At 49.2% G+C, this 20,658-nt stretch overlaps 1 protein-coding gene and 1 pseudogene across 2 annotated transcripts in view; both read right to left on the bottom strand.

The window, feature by feature from the left end:
- Positions 1-5,990: 5,990 nt before the first annotated feature.
- On the bottom strand, positions 5,991-6,893 carry LOC102893686 (annotated as a pseudogene).
- An 11,680-nt stretch (positions 6,894-18,573) lies between these two features.
- Positions 18,574-20,658, bottom strand: part of PIF1 (PIF1 5'-to-3' DNA helicase) — an 8,232-nt gene continuing 6,147 nt past the window's right edge. For both annotated transcript variants that reach the window (XM_006920266.3, XM_015596140.2), the window contains exons 10-13: positions 20,558-20,645; positions 20,264-20,409; positions 19,472-19,663; positions 18,574-19,260 (exon numbers count right to left, since the gene is read on the bottom strand). In XM_006920266.3, coding sequence (XP_006920328.1) covers positions 19,201-19,260; positions 19,472-19,663; positions 20,264-20,409; positions 20,558-20,645 — 486 coding nt within the window. In that variant the 3' untranslated portion in view covers positions 18,574-19,200. The remainder of the gene's footprint in view (positions 19,261-19,471; positions 19,664-20,263; positions 20,410-20,557; positions 20,646-20,658) is intronic.

The raw sequence follows: 20,658 nt of genomic DNA, 5'->3' as shown, positions 1-20,658 counted from the left end.
GTTTTTCTTTTAGAAGAGTTAATGTTTGCTCATGATGCTCATAGTATAAAATTCACAAAGTACAGAAGAATATTAAAAACAGTGTTCAGTTCTTTAAAAAGTTAAAAATAGAATCACCAGATGACCTAATAATCCATTCCTAGATATGTACCCTAAAGAATTGAAAACAGGTATTTTAAACAAAAACCTGTACATTAGTGCTCAAAGCAGTGCTATTCACAATCGCCAAAGGGAGGAGACAACCCAAATGTCCATCAGTCGATGAATGGATGAAATGGATGGTATGTCCATACAGTGGAACATAAAATCCACGAAAAAGACAGGCGCAGATGAAAATCAAAAACATGCTAAGTGAAAGACGCCAGACACAGAAGCTCACATTGTATGATTCTATTTGTGTGAAGTATCCAGAATCGGCAAATCCGTAGTGGCTGCCAGGGGCTGAGGAGGAGAGATGGGGGTGAATGCTAATGGGTGTGGGCTGTTTCTTTGGTGTGATGAAAATGTTGAGACTACACTGAGGTGATGGTTAAACAACTGAATGTACTGAATTGTACACTCTAAAATGGTTGAAATGATTTATGTTATGTGAATTTTTACTCAATTTTATAAAAATAAAAATATTGAACATTAAGTCTCCCCTCCAACCCCATCTGCTAGCAACTAGTACAAGTTCCAGAGACATTCTGAGCATTTATAAACATTTGTGTGTATATTTTTTATGTGAGTGATAGCATCCTATCTACATTGTTCTGTACCTTGTTTCTGTTACTTGGCAGAGATCTTGGAGATTATTCTACATCATCACTCAACAGACTGGCTATGTGTGTTGTTTGTTTTTTTTAACATCTTTATACTGTTCCATTTTGTGGATGCACCCTGGTTTATCTAGCCTGTCCTTTCTAATGGACATTTAGATTGTTTTCAGTCTTTTGCTATTTCAAACAAGGCTGCTGTGCATAGCCTTGACATGGGTCATTTCACAGAAGCCTCGATCTGTGAGGAAATTCCTAGAAGTGGAATTGCTGGTTCAAAGGGCATTTTAATTTTTCCAGTTGCAAAACTAATGCATACTTTGTTATACAGGTTTCAAACAACTCAGAAGCTCATAGGCTAAAAAGTAAAAGAAGCCCTTCCCACAACCCCAGCCCCATGCCTCCCTTTTCTGGACTCTTCCTCCCTGGCCTTGGGTCTGTAGCTCTCAGAGCCTTCTTTACCTGCCTGATTCTGGGTCTCCCCTCCTTTGATTCACCCCACCCCCCTCTTCCTTCCCTCATCCCCCAGTAGTGACTTTACCATATCTCCGTAAGGCCCAGGTTGAGGCTGAGGCTCACCGTCAAATATAACCGATTACCACCAAACCTACTAACGGCAGTGCTTTCAAGTCATAGAATGTTCAAAACAAAAGACAACCCTCACATTCCACCTTACATAAGAGGCAACTGAGGCTCAGGGAAAGGAAGTATGGCTCAGTTAATGGGTGTACAGAGCCATGAAGAGAAGCCACATCACCTGACACTCTGTCCAAGAGTCATTTCATTTATTTAATAGACGGTTATTGAGCAACATGAAAGCCCACTGTGAGGCACTGCGCTCAAGCAGTGAATTGAGATAGAAACCTCATATCGTGTTCAGGGAGACCAACAAAAAAACAAGTAAACAAACTATTTCACTTACAAGTGTCATGTAAGCCTCAAGAGTGACTTGGCCCCAGAAGTCTTAATTGGGTGGTATTATCTGAGCTGGGACCTGAATGACAGGAAAGAGCCAGCTAAACCAGCATATGTAAAGGTCCTGATGTAGGAAGAAATTTGTGTTTGACAGAGAAGAAAGCCAGTGTGACTAGAGCAAATGAGATGGCAAATGTGCACTTGGGACCTTGGAGGCAGAGTAAGTCATCCTGCAAAGGCATAAGGTCAGTCACTCCATACCCCTTCCTCTGTTCCCAATAGCTCTCAGCCTGGAGGACACAGCAGGGGTCCCCGAACCCTTCCAGAATGAATGAATGAGCACTGTGTGTTAAAGGTGAGTGAAAGAGAGAGGCAAAGAGGTTTATTATAGAATCCTTGAACAGAGATATAGATTCAAAGCCTAGATGACTAGCTGTGTGGCTTGGGGCCTACCGTTCATCTGTACAATCATGATGGCAGCCAACCCTCTGAGCCATACAGTTATATCTGTGTTGCAACTATTCTACTCTGTCCTCGTAGCTATAGTGGGAAAGCAGCCATAAACAATACAAAAACATGAGCATGGCTGTGTTCCACTAAAACTTTATTTATAAAACTGGGCTGTGAGCCAACCCATGCCTAAAATGTGCCAGGCACAGTCATAAGAACCTGATATATATATTAACACCTTTCTAATAAGAGGCTGGACAGGTAATTGTTCTGTATCTTGTTCGGGTCTTGGACCCCCATTGAGACTCAGGTGGTGTCTCTGATGCTCTAGAGATCTACAGACACACAGTTATGCGCACAGCTTAGGAGGTTAAGGATCTTCAGTGGTCTTTGTGGGCCCCCTGTATAGATTATCCCTAAGGCCCCTTCTACCTCAGACAGTGACCAGGTGGTGGTGCTAGGGATCGTGGAATGCCAGTAGGAAGGCTCTAAGAGAGTAGGAACCGGGGACTTCCAGAATGAATGGCACAGTCTGGGACAGCATTCTAGGGGCTGGCTGACTAGAGGCCTCCACTCCGCCCTAGAGAGTTGTCTTCCCAGGAAAATATGGCCCACTTGGCCCCAAAGCATATGGCAGAAAAATCCTAGCTTGGGGAGGAGCCCTGAAGGAGACCTCAGTCCTGTCTCTTGGTGGAGGTGGTGAAGCCATTTCTTCAAACAACTGTCTCCTTTGTAAAATGAAAGCATTGGATTATACTCTTCCTTCCAACTACAGATATTTATAAGCAACTACTGTGGAACTACATTTGACCCCACCAGTGATGAAGTAGCTTCAAGCACACAGAACTGTGCCCAAGGGGAATGAAAGGCCACTTGTGCCCTTCAACAAGTCCAGCTGGGAAGGCCCCTGGGAGGCCATGGCACTGGAACTGGACCCTGACGATGGGTAGCTGGGGCCATTCCAGGCAGAGGCAAAGACATGGCTGTGGGAAAACTCAGGGCGTGCAGGGTCTGGTTTGGCTGGAGTGTCAGGTGGTCAGACAAGGAGAATTGGGTCCACACTTTGGGTTTGGTGGGAGCTAGACCAAGGGTCATCAGGAGGTGGAGAGAGGGGCAAATACTGGGCCTCGCAGAGCTTTATAGGAGGGGATTCTGGAGGGACAGTGGATCTTGGGGCCTGGACGGAGAGTGCCAGGAAAGGACAGAGAGGAAAGCGGTTTTGGTAGGAAATCTGCCTCAGGCGGTTGGAAATGGGAGGCTAGAGCTGAGAGATTAGGCAAAAGACTGCCCAAGGCGAATGAACAGCTGGCAGCGGCCACTTTCTCAGGGGAGATATTGGTAGGTGCTGCAGCAAGTAAGTTTGGGAGGCTCCATTGCCCTTCTAACCCCCAACAGTGCTCTGGGAGGTCCGCAATGCACATTAGCACGTGAAAGGCTCAGAAAGAAGAGAGGTGGGAGAGAAGAGAGCAGTTTAGCTGCTGTGGGCAGGGGGGCTCACTGTGGCTCACGGGAGGACTTCCTGGAAGAACATTTCAGATAAATAAACTGAAGCAGGCATCTAAAAGGTGTAGCCATCTGACAAAGTTGAGTATATATTTTAAATGTTTTGAAGTAAACTAGCCTCAGAGGGTTGATGAAGTAAGGGTGGTGGGGCAGGAGTGGCTATGTTGAAGGCAGCCCGAGCCTTGTCCATCTCTGGCGGCACCCATCTCCCCTCACAACATTTTAACCCCAGAGGTTTAGAAGCTGCCGCAAGATCACAGAGGAGGAAAGTAGGAAAGCCAGGACTAGACTGGAACCCGAGTGTCTCTGCTTTCAAACTCCTTGCTTTTAACCTGGAGGGCATGCAACCTGGCAATTAAACTTAACTCTTGCAAAATCGGGATTAAAAGTTAAAGCAACATTAAATCCACGCTTGGTAGATGAAGCAGTCAAGTCCCCCGTTCCCTCCCACAGCCTGCTTGCAACCCTTCTCCAGTCTCCAGCTCTTTCAGAGTTGCTGGTTGTCATGAGGCACTGAAGCCTGGAGAAAGGGCAGAGTCTCAGACCTGGGGACTTGGTGGTGCTGCTTGTAGAAATGGGCAGGTTGAGAGGAGGAAGTAATTTTGTAGGATAATCATTGTTCATTTATCATCAGATGGGCTTAGATCCACAGCTTATTAGCTATGTAAGCTTAGACAATAAATACACTGTCCGAACCTCGGTTTCCCCAAATTGTAAAATGGGGATGCTAATAGTACCTACCTCACAGTGTGTGTGGAGATAAAATGCAGTGCTGTGTAGAACACACAAAGCTCAAGGCCTGTGTGTGTATGTGGTAGCAGCCATAGATATGGCTTTGATTATTAGCATCGTTATCCTCTGGTGGTTGGGATGGGTCCTGAGGTTTCTTTAACACTGCAAGACTCTATGAGTTCACATTTTGAGTCTTGAGATTCCACAAGCTGTTGGAACTGGAGGTCAGGAGAAAGGTGTGGAGTGGAAACTCTGATCTGACAGTCCTGCAGCGCAGCTCAAAGGTGGAGTTCAGGTGTCAAGCCAGGGTAGTGGGTGGGGCACCTTCTGGAGGACACAGTGTTCAGAGGAGCTTCTCTCCCTTTTCTATCCCTGCCACCCACCAACCACTTTCCTCCCCCTTTTTCCTGACCCCAAATAGAGAACAAGTCAGGGCTCGAGTTAAAACACTGGGGGTTGCATCTTGTCCTGCCAAGCTGTGTGAGCTTGATCAAGTCACACAATGTCTCTAGTAGGCAGTTTCCTCATCTGTGCAGAGGGGTGTATAATAATAACCTAAAAGAGAGGCTAGAAGATGGGTCTAGACTCTAAAGAGAGGGCATGAAAGCACTTAGTAAACTTTAAAGTCCGCACAAATGCAGGACATAACTTTTCTTAAACACCTGATGCCAGTGGCACCTCTTCCATGAAACCTTCCCAGACTGCCCAAATGGACTTGATTGCTTTCCCCACTGACCTGCTGCTCATTTGAACCTTATATATATGCCTGCTTCAGCCATATGTACACATCCTCGATTATCAGGACAGGACAGGTCTCTTGATTCTGACCAATATCTCCTGATACCCTTCTTGTGGTCTGTCCAGAAGTCTTATAATTTTAGTTCTTACATTTAGGTATGTGATCTGTTTGGGCTTTTTGTATATGATATAAGGTAAGGGCATGTGAAAATCCTATTGTCCCTGCACTATTTGATGAAAAGACTATTCTTTCACAATTGAATACTCTTTGCACCCTTGTTGAAAATCAATTGACCATAGACACATGGGTTTATTTCTGACTCTTAATTCTATTCCATTGATCTATATGTCTATTTTCATTTATTTCAAAGTGTTTTCTAACTTCCCCTGTTATTTCTTCTTTGGACCATTGCTTATTTTGGAGTTTTGCTTAGTTTCCACTTATCTGTGAATTTCCCAAATTTCCTTTGTCTTTAATTTCTAATTTCATCCCACGTTGTCTCGCTTTCATTTTGAAAGATGTTTTTCTTGGGTAAGGCTGGTCTTTATGTTTTTATTTCTGTTTTTTAAAGATGTGGCTCCATTTCTCACTTGCATTGTTTCTGACAAAAAAAAAAAATCTCTTTTTATTTTCGTTCGTATGTATTATGTCTTTTTTCTCTGGCTGCTTTTAAGTCTTTATCACTTTTTAAAAGCAATTTATGATACCTTAGTATAATCTGTCTTTTTTTGGTTGGGTGCAGTGTACTTTATTGATAGTACATGCTAAACCCCTCCCCTTCTTCAGGGGGTCTGGGATGGAAACTGTATCAAGGATGGGAGATTCTTGGTATATTGGGAGATTAAATTGTGACAAGGACTCCCCAGCAGCTAAGGGCCTCTTTTCCTTTCATGCTGTCAGTAGGGCTGGTGATCCAGAGAACTCTTACTCCTTGGAGGCCCTATAGAGGCCATAAGGTCCATCACTCTGTTGCTGTAGTCAGATTCATTGTCATATCAGAAAATGTGCTTGACAAAGTGGTCCTTGAAGGTAACACAAGCCCCACCATTGAAGGTGGAAGGGTAGGTGTTACTGTTAAAGTCGCAGGAGACAACCTAGTCCTCATTGTAGCCCAGGATACCTTTTAGGGGGCCCTCTGATGCCAGCTTCTTGATGTCATCATATTTGGAAGCTTCCTCCAAATGGCAGGTCAGATCCATGACCAATACATTAAGGGGTGGGGACACGGAAGGCCATCCAGTGAACTTCCCATTCAGCTCAGGGATGACTTTGCCCACAGCCTTAGCAGCACCAATAGAAACAGGGATGATATTCTGGGTAGCCCCTTGGCCATCATGCCAGAGGGGCCACCTATAGTCTGGGTGCAGTGATGGCATGGATGGCGGTCATGAGTCCCTCCGCAATGCCAAAGTTGTCATGGATGGCTTCGGCTGGGGGTTGGGGGTGCGAACAAGCAATTTGTGGTGCAAGAGGCATTGCTGATAATCTTGAGGGAGTTGTCATACTTCTCATGGTTCACGCCCATCACAAATGTGGGGGCATCAGCAGAAGGACCAGAGGCGATGACCCTTTGGGCTCCGCCCTTTAAGTGAGCCCCAGCCTACCCCAAGGTGGTGCAGACACCAGTGGACTCCACAACATATTTGGCAGCAGCATCACCTCATTTGATGTTGATGAGATCTCACTCCTAAAAGATGAATATAAACCTTCTGTTGATGAAAAGATGTCTGTTCTCAGCCTTGATATTTGCCACAGGTGGAATCATACTGGAACATGTAGACCATGCAGTTGAATTCAATGAAGGGGTCATCGATGGCAACAATATCCACTTTGCCAGAGTTAAAAGTAGCCCTGATGACCAGGCACCTAATATGACCAAATTAGTCACTAATCTTCTGCCATGTCTAATGTTCCATTAATCTATATAGTGTATTTTTATCTCAGACGTTATGGTTTTCATCTTTAGAATTTCAATTTGGGTCTTTAAAAAATATCTTCTATGTCTCTCCTTAACACGGTCAGTCTTTCCTTTACCTTCTCGTACATATGGAAGAGTTATAATAACGGTTTTAATGTTTGCGTCTCCTAATTCTATCATCTGCGTAATTTCTGAGTAGATTTCAATTGATTGATTTTTTTTCCATCATGGGTCATATTTTCCCATTTCTTTGTATACATGCTAATTTTTATTGGCTGCTCGACATTGTGAATTTTTGTTCTGCACTAGATATTTTTGTATTTTTATAAATACTCTTGAGCTTTATTCCAGGGTGCAAAAGTTATTTGGAAATAGTTTGGTCTTTCAGGTCTTGCTTTTATTAGATGAGGCCAGAGCAGCATTTAGTTTTTACCCACCTCTGAGCCCAAATCTCTTCAGAGCACTCTACTCAATGCCCCAGTGTGAGGTTCCCACTCTGATTTGTGGGAGCCAGCACAGTGCCCAGCCCTGTGCGAGCTCCCAGGACTGTTCTCTCTAGTCCTTTTGAATGGCTCTTACGATGATTTCCGGTAGTTTCCTCACACGCAGGCACTGGATGGAAGTACTGTAGAGTTACCCTCTATAGAGCTCCAGAGTTGTGTGTGCTGCTCTCGCCTTTTCAGTTCTCTGTCTTGTGTCCCCGACTTCTGGCTTCATCTTTCCAGTGCAGGGACACCGCCAGACTCCAGCTGCCTTCCTCTTGCTCTGCTGTGCTTCTGAAAAGTCGTCAGGCAGTCAGATGGGGCATTCTTAGGGCTCACCTCATTTGTTTCCCGACTCTCAGGAGTCACTACTTTTCATTGTCTGGCATCCAATGTCTTGAGAACACTTGTTTCATATGTTTTGTTGGGCATTTTAGCTGTTTTAGGTAGGAATGTAAATCCAATCCCTGTTACTTCATTTTGGCTCGAAGCAGAAATCCTTAATGATTGTTAATTTGTTCAGCTGGCATTTATTGAGGGAGAGCTTGTTATGTGCCCACCTCGCACGAGTCCTGTGGATCTCCAAACACTCCACATTTTCCTATCTCGGGGCCTTTCGTAGGTCCTTTCCTCTGTCTAAATGCTCTTTCTAGCTGTACTCTGTCTCAGCTCAAAGGCCTTTTCTGATTCCCTTGTGTAAAGTGAATTGCTCTCTTTTATTTCCCATCACACTTCTGCTTTCCTTTATAGCTTCTTTTATTAGAATGTAGGCAGGAATTTTTGTCTGATTTCCTGAAGCCAGCTCAGGGCCAGGCACACTGTAGGTGTTCAATAAATATTTATGAATAAGTGAGGTCTTCACATTTTTCACAGTGTCTGTCATATAACAACTCAGTCAAACTGGGAGTGCTTGGCTGATGAGAACACGGCTCTCTGCCCTAAAGTGCCCAACAAACAGGGAAGGGATGCTGGGCCCCTGGACTGGGGCCACACTCAGCTCACTCTTGGCTGCACTCCCCTTAGTGATAACCAAAGGCCCCTGTGAGCCAGCCAGGGGAGGGCTGACAGGTGGGGTTGATGAGTTCCAGACCCAGGCCTCTGGGCCTCGGCACAGCCCGACAGAACCGGACGCTGGGCAGGAGCCAGAGCCAAGCTTCCATGATATCCTGGGCCATGGTGGGGGTTCAAGTCTCACCCATCCCTCTCAGAGCTATCTGCCACCGGGATCTGGGGAAAGATAGAGCCATACCCTTGCTTCTAGTCCAAGCTCTAGTTGTGTGACCATTACAACTAATGGAACACTCACAGAATTATAGATTGGCTCTATAAAGTGAAAAGTACTTTGTAAACTGAAAACCTACAAGTATTCACTGAACTGGAAAGGCCTTAGGAAGCTTCTGTTCCAAACCCCTAGTTTTGACAGAAAGAGACTGAGGTTTGAATGAGATCTGTATGTAGACTGCATAGCACCAGGCCCGGGACTTTGTGTTTTACTCTAGCTACTAACCAGCTGCCTACCTTTGGCTAAGCAACCTATGCCGTGGGGCCTCCCTACTTTCCAACAGCTCTCCTCCTGTCAGGTGGGGGCCTTGATCCATCTGTCTACAGTAAGGATAATAAGCAAGGACTTTTTGAGCATTTTTGAGATACCAGGCCATGAGCTAAGCACTTTGTATGTATCATCTAATTCTCTTGTCATAAGATGAGATAGGTATTATTATCCCCACATTGCTGATGAGGAAACAGGCTCGGAGACATTAGGTAACCTAATGTAGACATTAGGCCCTACAAGTAGTAAGTGGCTGAAGCAATATTTAGACACCAGGCTGGGAGGTCTCCAAGCTTCTAGGTTCTGGTTTCTCTTCCCTTCGCAGTCTCTTCTTTTTTTTCCCCCTCAGAATTCAGATTTATTGATTTCCACTGCACTGACTTTAAAAATGACATGAAGCTGACTGCAAGAAAGGAAACCAGTGATGTTAAGTTAAAATTAAGCTAAGGGTGAAAGTACATCACCTCTGGCTTCAGTCACCAGTCTTTTCTAATAACTTGTATTTCCTGCCAGCTACCCCTTTCTGAGTCTTTGGGAAGGTTTCTGAGAGTCATTTGGTCAGTCTTCAGAACAGGGCCAGACAGGGTCTAAAACCTCCTTAGAGTCTCCCCTGAAGCCCAACTATGAGCTTTTTTGAAGTTGGTAGTGAGGATTTCTCTGAGGGTCAAAGATAATCTATGTCAAAAACACAGTCCTGGGGGAAGGAAAGGGGAGCAGGCAGAAGCCCACAGACCCAGCTGTTCCCTCAGCAAGTGTCCTGCCAGCTGGTGCTCTAGAAGCCCCCAGTTATACATTCCCCACAAGATGGTGGGAGCTGCAGGTGCAGGCAGGCGAGTGGAGTCCAGCCCTGCGTGAGCTTTATAAGGGCTAGGTCACCTCTGATGGGGCCAAAGAGGGGCCTGCCTCTCTAGGAGGGGGTGAACAAGACCTGGAGGACATCGCCAGTTTGGATGAAGGAGAGTAGGGGTGGTTGGACAGCCTTTGCAGCACAGAGAACCCAGGAGTGCCAGTTAGGCTATCCAGCCTTTCCCAGGTTCCATACGTGTACCCCGCTGTGTGTCCACACCACAGCACCCCCACATGAGGGGTTGTTAGTGCCTTTGGCAGATGAGGAAGCTGAGCCCAGCATCCAAGACTGCAGATGGGTTATGCTGAATGTCAGATGATGAGGAAGATCCTTCTGAGGGAGGCCATGGAGGGGAAGTGCCAGTTAGGCTATCCAGCCTTTCCCAGGTTCCATACGTGTACCCCGCTGTGTGTCCACACCACAGCACGCCCACATGAGGGGTTGTTAGTGCCTTTGGCAGATGAGGAAGCTGAGCCCAGCATCCAAGACTGCAGATGGGTTATGCTGAATGTCAGATGATGAGGAAGATCCTTCTGAGGGAGGCCATGGGGGCGGGGGGGATGGCATGGGAGGTGCCCAAGCCTCAGGAGGTTACCTGGGCAGTGTCTGGGGTGGTTTATCAGAAGGTAAGAGAATGGAGGCCAGAGATGGTTCAGAAGCAGTTGGAGCAAACTTCGCGAGCTGTGAGGCAGGCCTGGGCCAGGGCAGGAGCCTGGAAACAGAGGCCTCGGGGGTTGGGCCTGGACTGATGCGAAGTGCAGGAGGTCTGTTCCAGGAGGGGGTCTCAAAGATCATCTACCCAACCCGCCTGTTTTACAAAAGGAAACTGAGGCCCAAAAAGGGAAAGGGACTTGCCCAAGGGCACACAAAGGGTTAATGGTAGAGCCGAGCTCAAAAGACCCTGGGAAGGTCAAGGACAACCCTGTTAAACAAGGAGCTTAATCTCCTCCTGTAATAGACCCCCCACCCCCAGGGATCAAGTCCCCACCTAAGGTTATCACGGGTCCCAGAAAGACCCAGCTTGGCTTCTGCCTCACAGTGGGACCCCCAGCCTGTCCTCCCTTACCCTGGGCCACAGTTTGCTCATCTGTGAAAGGAGGCCACTGGACCAGCTTACCGCTGTGGTCCTCTCTGTGCTGAGTGCCTAGAGGAAGACAAGGCTGGGCCTTCTTCCTCACTCTGTCCTCCACCCCCAGGCCAGTCTGACACTGATGCGGGGGTGGCGCCAGCCTGCTGGGGCTCACATGCCTGAGGAGTGAGTGCCTGGTCCCGAGGAGGCAATATGATCTGTAAAGGATCCCTGACCCTCTCCTTTTGAACCCTGGAGAGGGCTTCTTAGTCATGTGAGGACCACAGGGGGATTAGTGGGCTGACATGGGAGGCTGGGGAGGCAGCCACCTGGGAAAAGACTGGGAAGAGGGGAGAGAAGGAAGCAGGAGAGGGAGGGCCTTGGACCTCAAGGGGAAAGAACTAAGCCGCTGGGAAGGGCCTTGCTGGGATCCTACAGTGAGAAGGTATCCCCAGCCTGGGTCCTTTGGCGGGGTGTGGGACAGGCCACCTTCCAGCTCTAAGTTTCTGAGTGCATGAACGAAGTCAAGGTGAGCTGTTGGGGTGGGTGGGCCAGAAACCCAGGAAAAGGAGAAGTGCAGTGGGCCTGGAGAAAAGAGGAGGGAGGCAGAAGGGAAGAAGTCAGTGCCCAGCCTGGAGGCAGGCAAAGGGAAGGTATGTGCAGGGGGCTTTCAGTGATGCCTGGTTCCTGATAAGAGTCACTGCCAGGTGTCACATACAACCCCAGCACAAGGAGACCTGGCAGAGAAAGGGAGAAAGCATTCAATTTGGAGCCAGCCGGGCCTGGATTTTTGACCCTTCACTAGCTCTGTGGTCTTGGGCAGGTTTCTTGGCCTCTCTGAGCCAAAGAGCAGTTGTGTTTTATCCTTCACACTGGTCGGCTATGAGATCAGGTTTCAATCCTGCCCCAGACCCTTCCTCTCCCCCCTGGTCACCCTGGTTGTGCCACTTCTCCAAAGCATAAACCCCAGTGCCCCAGGACTGCATTATTTTCCATCCTCCTACCCCCAGAGCCTGAAAGGGGCTGCATGAAGCATTATGGGAGTGCCCCAGCCCCTCTAAAGGGGTTCGAACCAATCCAGGGCCTGTGCAGTGAGGGGACCAAAATGGGTAGCTGGGGGGTGGGGAGGGCAAGGGCCTTCCACATGCCTGCTTTACCCCTATATCTTTCCTTCCCCCTCCACCCTCTGATGGGATACTTGGGGCTCCCCTCCCCTTTCCCTAAGCTCAGCTTGTCTTCTCCACAACAAGGAGAGAATGTTATTTAAAAGGAGATCAGGAGATTTGCCTTAAATAGGCATGAAGTGCTGTGCCAGGGCCCAAGATGAGGGGCGGGGGAGGAGGCCACCCTGGGTGTTGGCAAGAAAGGAGTGAGGCTGAAAAACAGCCTCCCCAGGGATGTGCACAGCCTTTCACAGTTTACCAAGCAGAGTCCAAGGATCCGTCCTGATATTGACTGGGGCAGTTGGTCAAGAAGGGCTTATTCCCACCCTACCCCCATTATGAGGATGAGGAAGCTGAGGCCCAGCTCAGGGAACTGACATGCGCTAGCTACCAAGTGGCATCTGAGGCTGGATGCCATGGTCTTTCCACTACAGCCCCCAGGAGCTGGGAGGGGTTCAGGGAGGCAAGGAACCCAGAAGATAGGACCTCCTGCGGTAAGCATGGGAGCTCCTGCAGGGTGGGGGTATCTTGGAGCCTCCTGGGACACCTGCCCCAGGTCACCCCTGCTGGCCCTCCAAGCCCCAACTTGTAACTGGACGCCCTTCTCACTCTGCACCTTCCCAGGTGAGCTGGGTCTCTGCTTACGGAACCCAACACCAACTGGGGGAGGGAAGTGAGGGGCAGCCCTTTGTGGCGGTGGGGGGTTAGCATCTGCCAGTAGACTGCCAGGCTGAGGACTGGAAGGCAGCACAGTCATTGCCCTCCCTGCAGAGCTTGTCTGGCACATGGGGTTCACTTCCCTAATCAGGGTCTCCTTTCAAGTCTCTCCTCTTCCATCTTGGCCCCTCCCAGCCATTTATGTCTCAGCAGGTGATGCTCTTGGAATCCTAAAGAAATGGAGTCTTGAGTATGAGATTTCTAGGACAAAGTTAGGGGCCAGGAGGTACCCCATGCTTGTTCCATTTTGCGAGGGCCCTGAATACCGACATGAGGCCTCACACACCTGGGTGATCATCCTGGCTTCACCGTTTACAGCCGTGAGACGTTGAGCTGCCCACCTGTGAGCTTTGGTCTCCTCTGTAAACTAAGTCTAAAGATCCCTCTCATAGAGCTGTTGAAGAAGCTCTGATGAAAAGATGAAGATGGATGGAGATAAGAAGAGGGGCAGTTATGACAAGTGAACTCAAAGACCAGGGCTGAGACCTCACATTTTTTGAGAGAAGGAGAGGGAAAAAACTTCATTCTCTTCTTCCCCTTAGTGGATGGGCACAGCTTACTCCATCAGGACAGAACACTGTGGAAGAAAGCATTCACTTACTCTGGGCTCCTGTTAATTTTCTTTGTTATTCTCCAAGCCACTTAAGAGAGAGGGAGAAGGGAGGGTGGGGGAGGGGTTGCAAGGTGGCCACTTCAAGTAAGAATAATAGGAGCTAACTGTGAGCGTCTACCTCATGCCTGACCCCACCCCAGCTCTTTACTTGTCCTGACTCCATTGATCGGCTGTTAGCCCCATTTCACTAATGATGAAACTAGGGCTGAGGATTTAGGCAGCATGTCCAAGGTCACATCGGAAGCAATGGAGCCAATATCTGACTTCAGGGCCCTCTACTGACTTTGCAAAAATCCCAGGACCCTGAGACTTGGGTTCCAGACCCAGCTTGCAGTGTGGCCTTGGCCAAGTCACCTAACCTCCCTAGATATTAGTTTTCTCTTCCCATAAGGTGGGTATAATGTCCCACTGTCCTCAAGATTATTGTGAAAAACAAAAGTGCTAATGAATACAAACCATGAAGCAGGCACTCAATAAATGCCCACTGCAAGCGTCTCAACAAAGGGACCTCCCCCTCCTTATGGTTACTGGGCATTCAGGTCCTGAAGTGTCCATGTACCCTACCCAGGCCCTCAGACTGGGAGACAAAGGACCTGCCAGGTCTCTGGGAAGGGACTGAATGACCACTTGGCGCCACCTAGTGGTCCACATTTGTGCGGTTCTTGGGGAGCCAGAGGGCCTGCCTGGCTGCTCTGGGATTGGGTTTTTGAACCATGACCATGACCATTGGCCTGGTGGGAGTGGGCAAAATATGCCAGGACCTCAGAAAGCATGCCTAGTTAAGCCTCTCCTGTCCGCCCCGCTGAGGGTAGGGTTTAGGTGGGCACTCCCCCATTCTGCCATCTAATCCTCACTTCTTAATCCCTTTGGACAGCTCTGGGACAACCAAGGGGAGGCCACCAGGTTCTAGTTCCAGCTCTGCCACCGCCTAGCTCCCCAGGCTTCAGCCACCTCCTCTTCAAAATCGGAGTAAACATCCCTGCCTCTCAGGGGATCTGGCACTGTCCTGTGTTCTTTTATTTATCAAACATTCCTTTCTAAAGTCATCATGCCGAGTGCTCTAGGGGCACAAAGACCTTTAAGCCAAGTTCTTGCTAACAAGTCTCGCCTTATTCTAGGGGAGACAGCCTTGTAAATTTCTAATTACTCTCAAGGCAGATCACAATCGGTGCTGAGGAGGGAGCATTGAGTCAAGACAGACCTGTGGGGGCCTGTAGGTAGGGGACACACAGAAGCCCCTCTAGACCCCCAGAGGGGCTCTCACCCAGTGCTGGGCCCCCTCAGGGATAGGCCTGTGTCCCCCAGCTCCCATCTTCTCTTGCTTTAAAGTCTTTAATAAAATGGACCACTGAGCTTCATCTTTCACACTTCTGAGCCTTGGTACTACTATGTAGTTCCCTTTTCCCAAATGCCTTTCTCCAATTTGTTCACCTGACAAACTCATCTCCAGCCTTTCTCTGAAGAGTGGAAGACAGAGTGGGAAATCCCTATGACTAGGCAAGTAGGGAGGAAACAGGAGTCAAAGGTCCCCCTCCCCCGCCCCCCACAGCAGTGTGATGAAGCAGATACCCCCTTCGTCACAGCAGCATGCTCAGGCAAGTGGCAAGCCCTGTGGTTGCCTAAATGCAGGCTCTCTGCATTCTCTCATTACTTTATTCATTCCCTGCTCTTGGTCTGCCCCATTCCATGTGCTGGGCTGGGTGCTGGGGCTTCAAAAGGTGGGGAACTGACTCGGTCTAGTTCTCAGGAGCTTTGTGGTGCAGGAGACAGGCCCACGGCCAAGAATAGCATGATAGATGTGCTCAGAGGCTGGACCTTACCGTTCTGCCTAGAAAGGGGCTGAGCTAGGAACACAGAGGAGGTGATGTCTCAGATGAGTCATAAAAGGTTATTCTGGCCATTTCGGATTTGCTAGAAACATGTAGCCACATTGGGGAGGTGTGACGGGGGAAGGCATCCACTTCAGAGTCCCTTTCTTTGACTGTCTTCTAAGTCAGCTCTCACCACCCCACAGGTACTTTCTATTATTTGATTCTTTAATATTTGTCACAATTTGAGATTATCTTGTTACCTTCTTTATTCTAAATAATTGCTTGTTATTTAGAATCAGTCTCTCTCCCTTCAATACAGTATCCCAAGGCAGGACCACATCTTTGGTTTACTGTGGGGTCTCCAGTGTCTAGCCCAGCACCTGGCCTAGTAGAGGCACTGGATAAAGGTTTGTAGAATGAATGACTAAATGAACACACAGGATGAACAGAAAGTCTCCTTATCTCAGTATGACAGGATTACCGAGGAAATTTCCTCCTTTGTTCTGCCCATATTTATCCACCCATTCCTGCCCTTATACTCTGAGGGGGTCACCAGGCTTTTCTGTTTCTTTGCCTCAAATCCAGAAGCTACCTGAAGATATACTCTTCTGACTTTTGCTTCCCAGGTTCAATTTCTTGAGGGGATTATGTTGGGGGAAGGAAGAGTCAGAGAGAGGAGGGTCCCCAAGACTAGAGAGGGGAAAAGGATTAGAGGGTCTCCTGGGGAAACCACAGGGAGGTGGCAGGGTTCCAGAGGGCAGAGTATGAGGTCCTCCCACTATGCCCTGGAGAGAGTGGCTCTTGGAAAGTCTCTCACCCGACTCTGCCCTCGGCCCAGCAGAGTTATGTCCTGTGGATGCTGGTCAGTGCGGGTATCAGCAGCTACATGAGGCCCTGGAGGTGAAAGGCCTGTTCCTACAGGGCCCACCTCCTGCCTGTTAAGACCCTGGGGGTGGGGAGACCTCAATACTGACTGAGATGGGGATTCCTTACTCTCCCAGGGACACAGGTTAGAAATCAGATTGAATTAGATCTTAAGGAAGTGAAAAACTGAAGTTTTTTGCATACCTCCCTCACAAGACGATCTACTATTGTGATCTGGCCTGAGAAGTAGGGATGTCTAGACCCCCTCCCATAGGGAACGTGTTTGCCTTCCTCCTGGGCCTCCTGGAGAGTACGTTCACAATGAGAGGGGATTGCTAAGGACAGGACTTTCTGGTGCCCGGGCAGTCTTATGAGGAAGACTTCTTTCAGCAGAGCAAGTCCATATGAGACTAGGGGAAGCTGAAATCAGTACCTGGATGAGGGCAAAGTGCTGGAGGCTGAAGGTGCCTCAGCAGTGTGAGTTTGAGGGCGGAGTCAGAGAAGAGGGTCCCAGGAGAGGACCCTCAGGTATCTTCAACAGCCTCGCTCTGGGGGATGATGTAAGATTCATCTCCTGGCAGGAGCTCTGGTCTCTCTTGCTCCTTCATGGCATATTCAGCCTCTTGCCAGTGGCTGCATGACCTGCATAGGAGACCAAGCCCAACCAGACGCATACCTGCCTTTAGGTCAGGACTGAGTGATGTGAGGAGACAGAAGAGTGCAGGATTCCTTCCTCGTGGTGGCTGTGCTCCGTACCCAGGGGTGGCTGCAGAGTTCCTCTTGGCCCGCTGTTCCTAGCTCCACTCCTTTTCTAGCCTCCCTGGTGCCCACTTGTTTCCAAGCCTGGGTTTCTGGCCTTCATATCACTTCTTTGAGCTAGCCTTCTGTTCCATTACCTTCTTTTCCCTGATTAAGTTATCCTGAGTCAGTTTCTCCTGTTTCCATCTAAGAACTCCAGAGGGTGATGAATTGCCAGAAAGCACGAGACGATGATATCCGTGCTAAACTAGATGGTCCCCAAACTGTGTGTTAAGTGGAAGGAATAAAAAATGCAAGGTGCAACCAGATCATAAGCTTCCCGAGGGCAGGGTCCCAGTGTGACCTGCTAACAGCCGGACCTGGGAGGAGGACCGTCATGTGGGAACACCCTGGCCCTCAGCACCATATTTAAAAGCCCCCATGTTGCCTACTTGTGGAGGGGGTCACCCTGGTGGGCTTGGCTCCTCCTAAGAGTGTCTTCTATTTGGGGCAGGGAGAAGGGTTCATGCCACAGAAAAATAATCGGCTCCTCAAGGTCAGATAGTCAGAGATCACCCAGGGGCTGCACTGGCACGCCTCTGAGCCCAGATCTTGTCTGCCAAAGGAGCCAGTGTAGGAACCAGACAGATCTGCTCTACAGACATTGTGGTGATAATCATTAGTAATCATAAATGTTAATAATAGCTACTGATCAGGTTCCTGTCATGTGGCTGGCCTTTTTCTCAACAACCCTGTGCAAAAGGAAGTTACCACCTGCACGTTATAGGTGAAGAAACCCTCTCAGAGAGGTTGTGTAACATGCCTAAAGTCAGACAGCTGGCAAGTGGCAAAATTAGGATGGAAAGCCAGGTCTAGCCCCTGAGCTGTAACCATCAGTAAAATTCTCCAGGCTGTAGCACTTCCTCCTTCACGAAGCCCGCAGTGAAGGTATGAGGCCCTCTCGCCCCTCTGAACCACCACAGCACTGAGCCCCCATGTCAGTGGCCTCCACCATTTAACCAGACACTCCCTGAGGACCTACTCTGCATTAGGGCCTCTGCTGGCTGTTGGATGACAAGGATAAATGCCTTCAAGCACCCAGATTTCATGCCCTCCAGCCACCAGCATGGTTTTATTATTCTCTACCCTTCCCATCATTGGCAATTTTATATTTATTAGCCATTGCTCCCTGTAGCTGCCAATGCATGCTTCCACTGTAACTGTATTTACCAGCCAGAATTGATACCTTTCACTCATAAGCTGGGGACCATAACAGTTTTAACCAGCCTATGAGGGCCTCTGAGCCATTTCCATCAAGCTTTTTCATCAACTGAAGCTAGTCTGTTGATGACCCTTCCCCATCGAGGGCTGCAGGAAGGCCCAAAGTAAGAGCCCCAGCATTTGTCAGATGTTGCAGCAGGCCCACCTCTCACCATGTGAGTTCTCTAGTGTGTCCTTGTCTGACTATTGGGTGACGGTGATTTGCTTTGTCATTTCGTTGTGAGTCATCAACTTCAGGTAACACAGCTTTCCAAATAACCAGTGATACTAACAAAACCTCTCACAAGGGTGCTGCGAGCTCAGTAAACACCTCTGCACATGCAGGCTGGGGCAGGGGGCACAGGATTAGCCTCCCTGGGACAAGAGTAGCCAGTGCCCCAGGCAAGGGTGCCCTCTTAAAGGCAGCAGAAGACTCAACTCCCAGGCCTTACACAATTCACAAGTTTATTTGTCCTAAATAAATACAATCTAAGAACATCCATTTCAATCCCCCCACACTATTTCTTCCCCCACCAAAAAACAGTTTAAGATACGTGCACACAGTTTGCAGTGTGTGCTCTTATGTCAGGCTCAAGAAGGGGTTTTCCTGGCTATGCTAGACTGGGCCTAGCTGTGAAGGTTCTCCAGGTTCCCTTCTCTGTTTAGGGCCGGAACTAGGCCTGAGTCCTCCAGGACCCCTATAGCCTATTCCTGCTCCTGGAGCATCTGCCTCCTCCCTCCATAGCCCAAATGGGGTGGCGTTCATGACCATGTGGCCCTGTGGTCAGCCCTTGCAGAGCTCTGTCCTCTAACACCAGATACCCAGCACAGGCCCATTCCCACTGGCTCAGGAAGGGTTACTACTGACCTGGGAAGCAGCTCACCCAGAACAAGGGGAGAAACTGAGGGACAGCTGGCAAATGGGTGGGAAGCACTCTCCCTTAACGCCTGCCAGGAGGCTGAGAGCCCCTAATGAAGGGAGAAAGAGGCACTGACCACTCTCCCCCTGTTATTCCCCAGGGTCCTGGCCTACTAGGGAGGAGGGGGAAACCATCCTTTGTCTTCTCATGGCGGCTCAAAGGTTTGGGTCCACATTCTCCTGGTCTGAGGCTGTCTCATCATCATTTGGAGACTCCTAGATCAAAGCCAGAGAACCCAAGTAATGGGCTTCTGCTGTACCCCAGAACCACAGCCTGGGGACCAACATCTTCTTCCTTTTGCCCCTGTCCCCAGTGGAGCCAGGGAAGGCTCTGCCACCCCCACCCAGGGTCCCTTGGCCTTTCCTCCATCCTAGCTCTCAGACTGCCCACAGCCACATGGCCCACCATTGGGTGACTCTCTCTTACCGGACCGAGGCCCCTGCCTTGCCGCAGGCTGGCATAGAAGCGCAGCACACGGGAGTCACAGCGAACCACCATGGGGTCAAAGTCTAGGACACGCAGGCCCTGCAGGCTGCGTGCCCGGGAAAGGGCCACGTAGGCCTGGCCGCTGGCAAATACACGTCCCAGAGACATCTCCACACAGTCCAGGGACATTCCCTGGGGGATAGAAGGACAGAGATAGAGCCAGCTCTGCCTAAATTCCCTTGTACCCAAGAGCCTGGCCCCACCTCACCAGCTCAGCTACAGCCCCTGGATCTCCTTGCCCAGTCCAGGGATTCTCAAGGCAGAGGAATGGGTTGACCCTATGTGGGTGTCTGAATAGGAGGGGGTCCAGGAGATGATCCAGGATAAGAGTAGGGGGATAGAGGCAAAAGGAAAGAGCTCAGGCCTGGGTTAGACAGGCATGAAAATGAATCCTAGCTCTGCCTCTCACTATTTGTATGCCCGTACACAAGTTACTCAACCTCTCTGAGCCCTGGAATGATTATTATACAGTTGTAAGGATTAAGTTTAACATATCTGGTAGTATCTCAGAAGATAGCGGGGCAGGAAATGACAAAGGGGAAATGACAAATGTCTGAGAAAGGAAGAGAAGGAGGCAGAGTGGGAAATGCACTAAAGCAAGGTTTATTTTACAATTGGAACTTTCCATCCAGGTCTAGCTCAACTTCCATAAAACCTTTAAGAGTCCCCTTCAGGCCTGTCCCATTCTCCCTCTGCTCTGCCCTGGCCCCATGTCCCATACTGGCTGCTCACCTGGCTCTTGTGGATGGATATTGCCCAAGCCAGCTGGAGGGGCAGCTGCTGCCGGCTAAGGAATTGGCCTCCAGTGGCCTGCACCGTCCAGCGGTCAGCACGGATGACCTCAGTGACTCCACAAAGGAACCGCACCTGGGGAAGCCCTGAGGAAGAAGCCCAACCTTTTAGTCCAGCTTCAGGGCTTAGAAATGCAGAGCAGACCTCGCCTCTCCATCCCAGCCTCCTCCTCCTGTATTTACCCCAGGCCCCTGCTGCAAACTCAAGCAGTAGGACCACACCCCCACCACCTACCTCTCCCCTCAGTCTCGAACCCGACTACCACCCCTCGGGCACCATTCACCAGGCCCCGGGTGACCGCTAAGTTCTTCACCAGCATCACCTACAAGGGAAAG

The sequence above is a fragment of the Pteropus alecto genome, unplaced genomic scaffold (genome assembly GCF_000325575.1).
Source record: "Pteropus alecto unplaced genomic scaffold, ASM32557v1 scaffold86, whole genome shotgun sequence".
Classification (NCBI taxonomy): Eukaryota; Metazoa; Chordata; class Mammalia; order Chiroptera; family Pteropodidae; genus Pteropus; species Pteropus alecto.
This window is presented reverse-complemented; position numbering and strand designations above follow the sequence as displayed.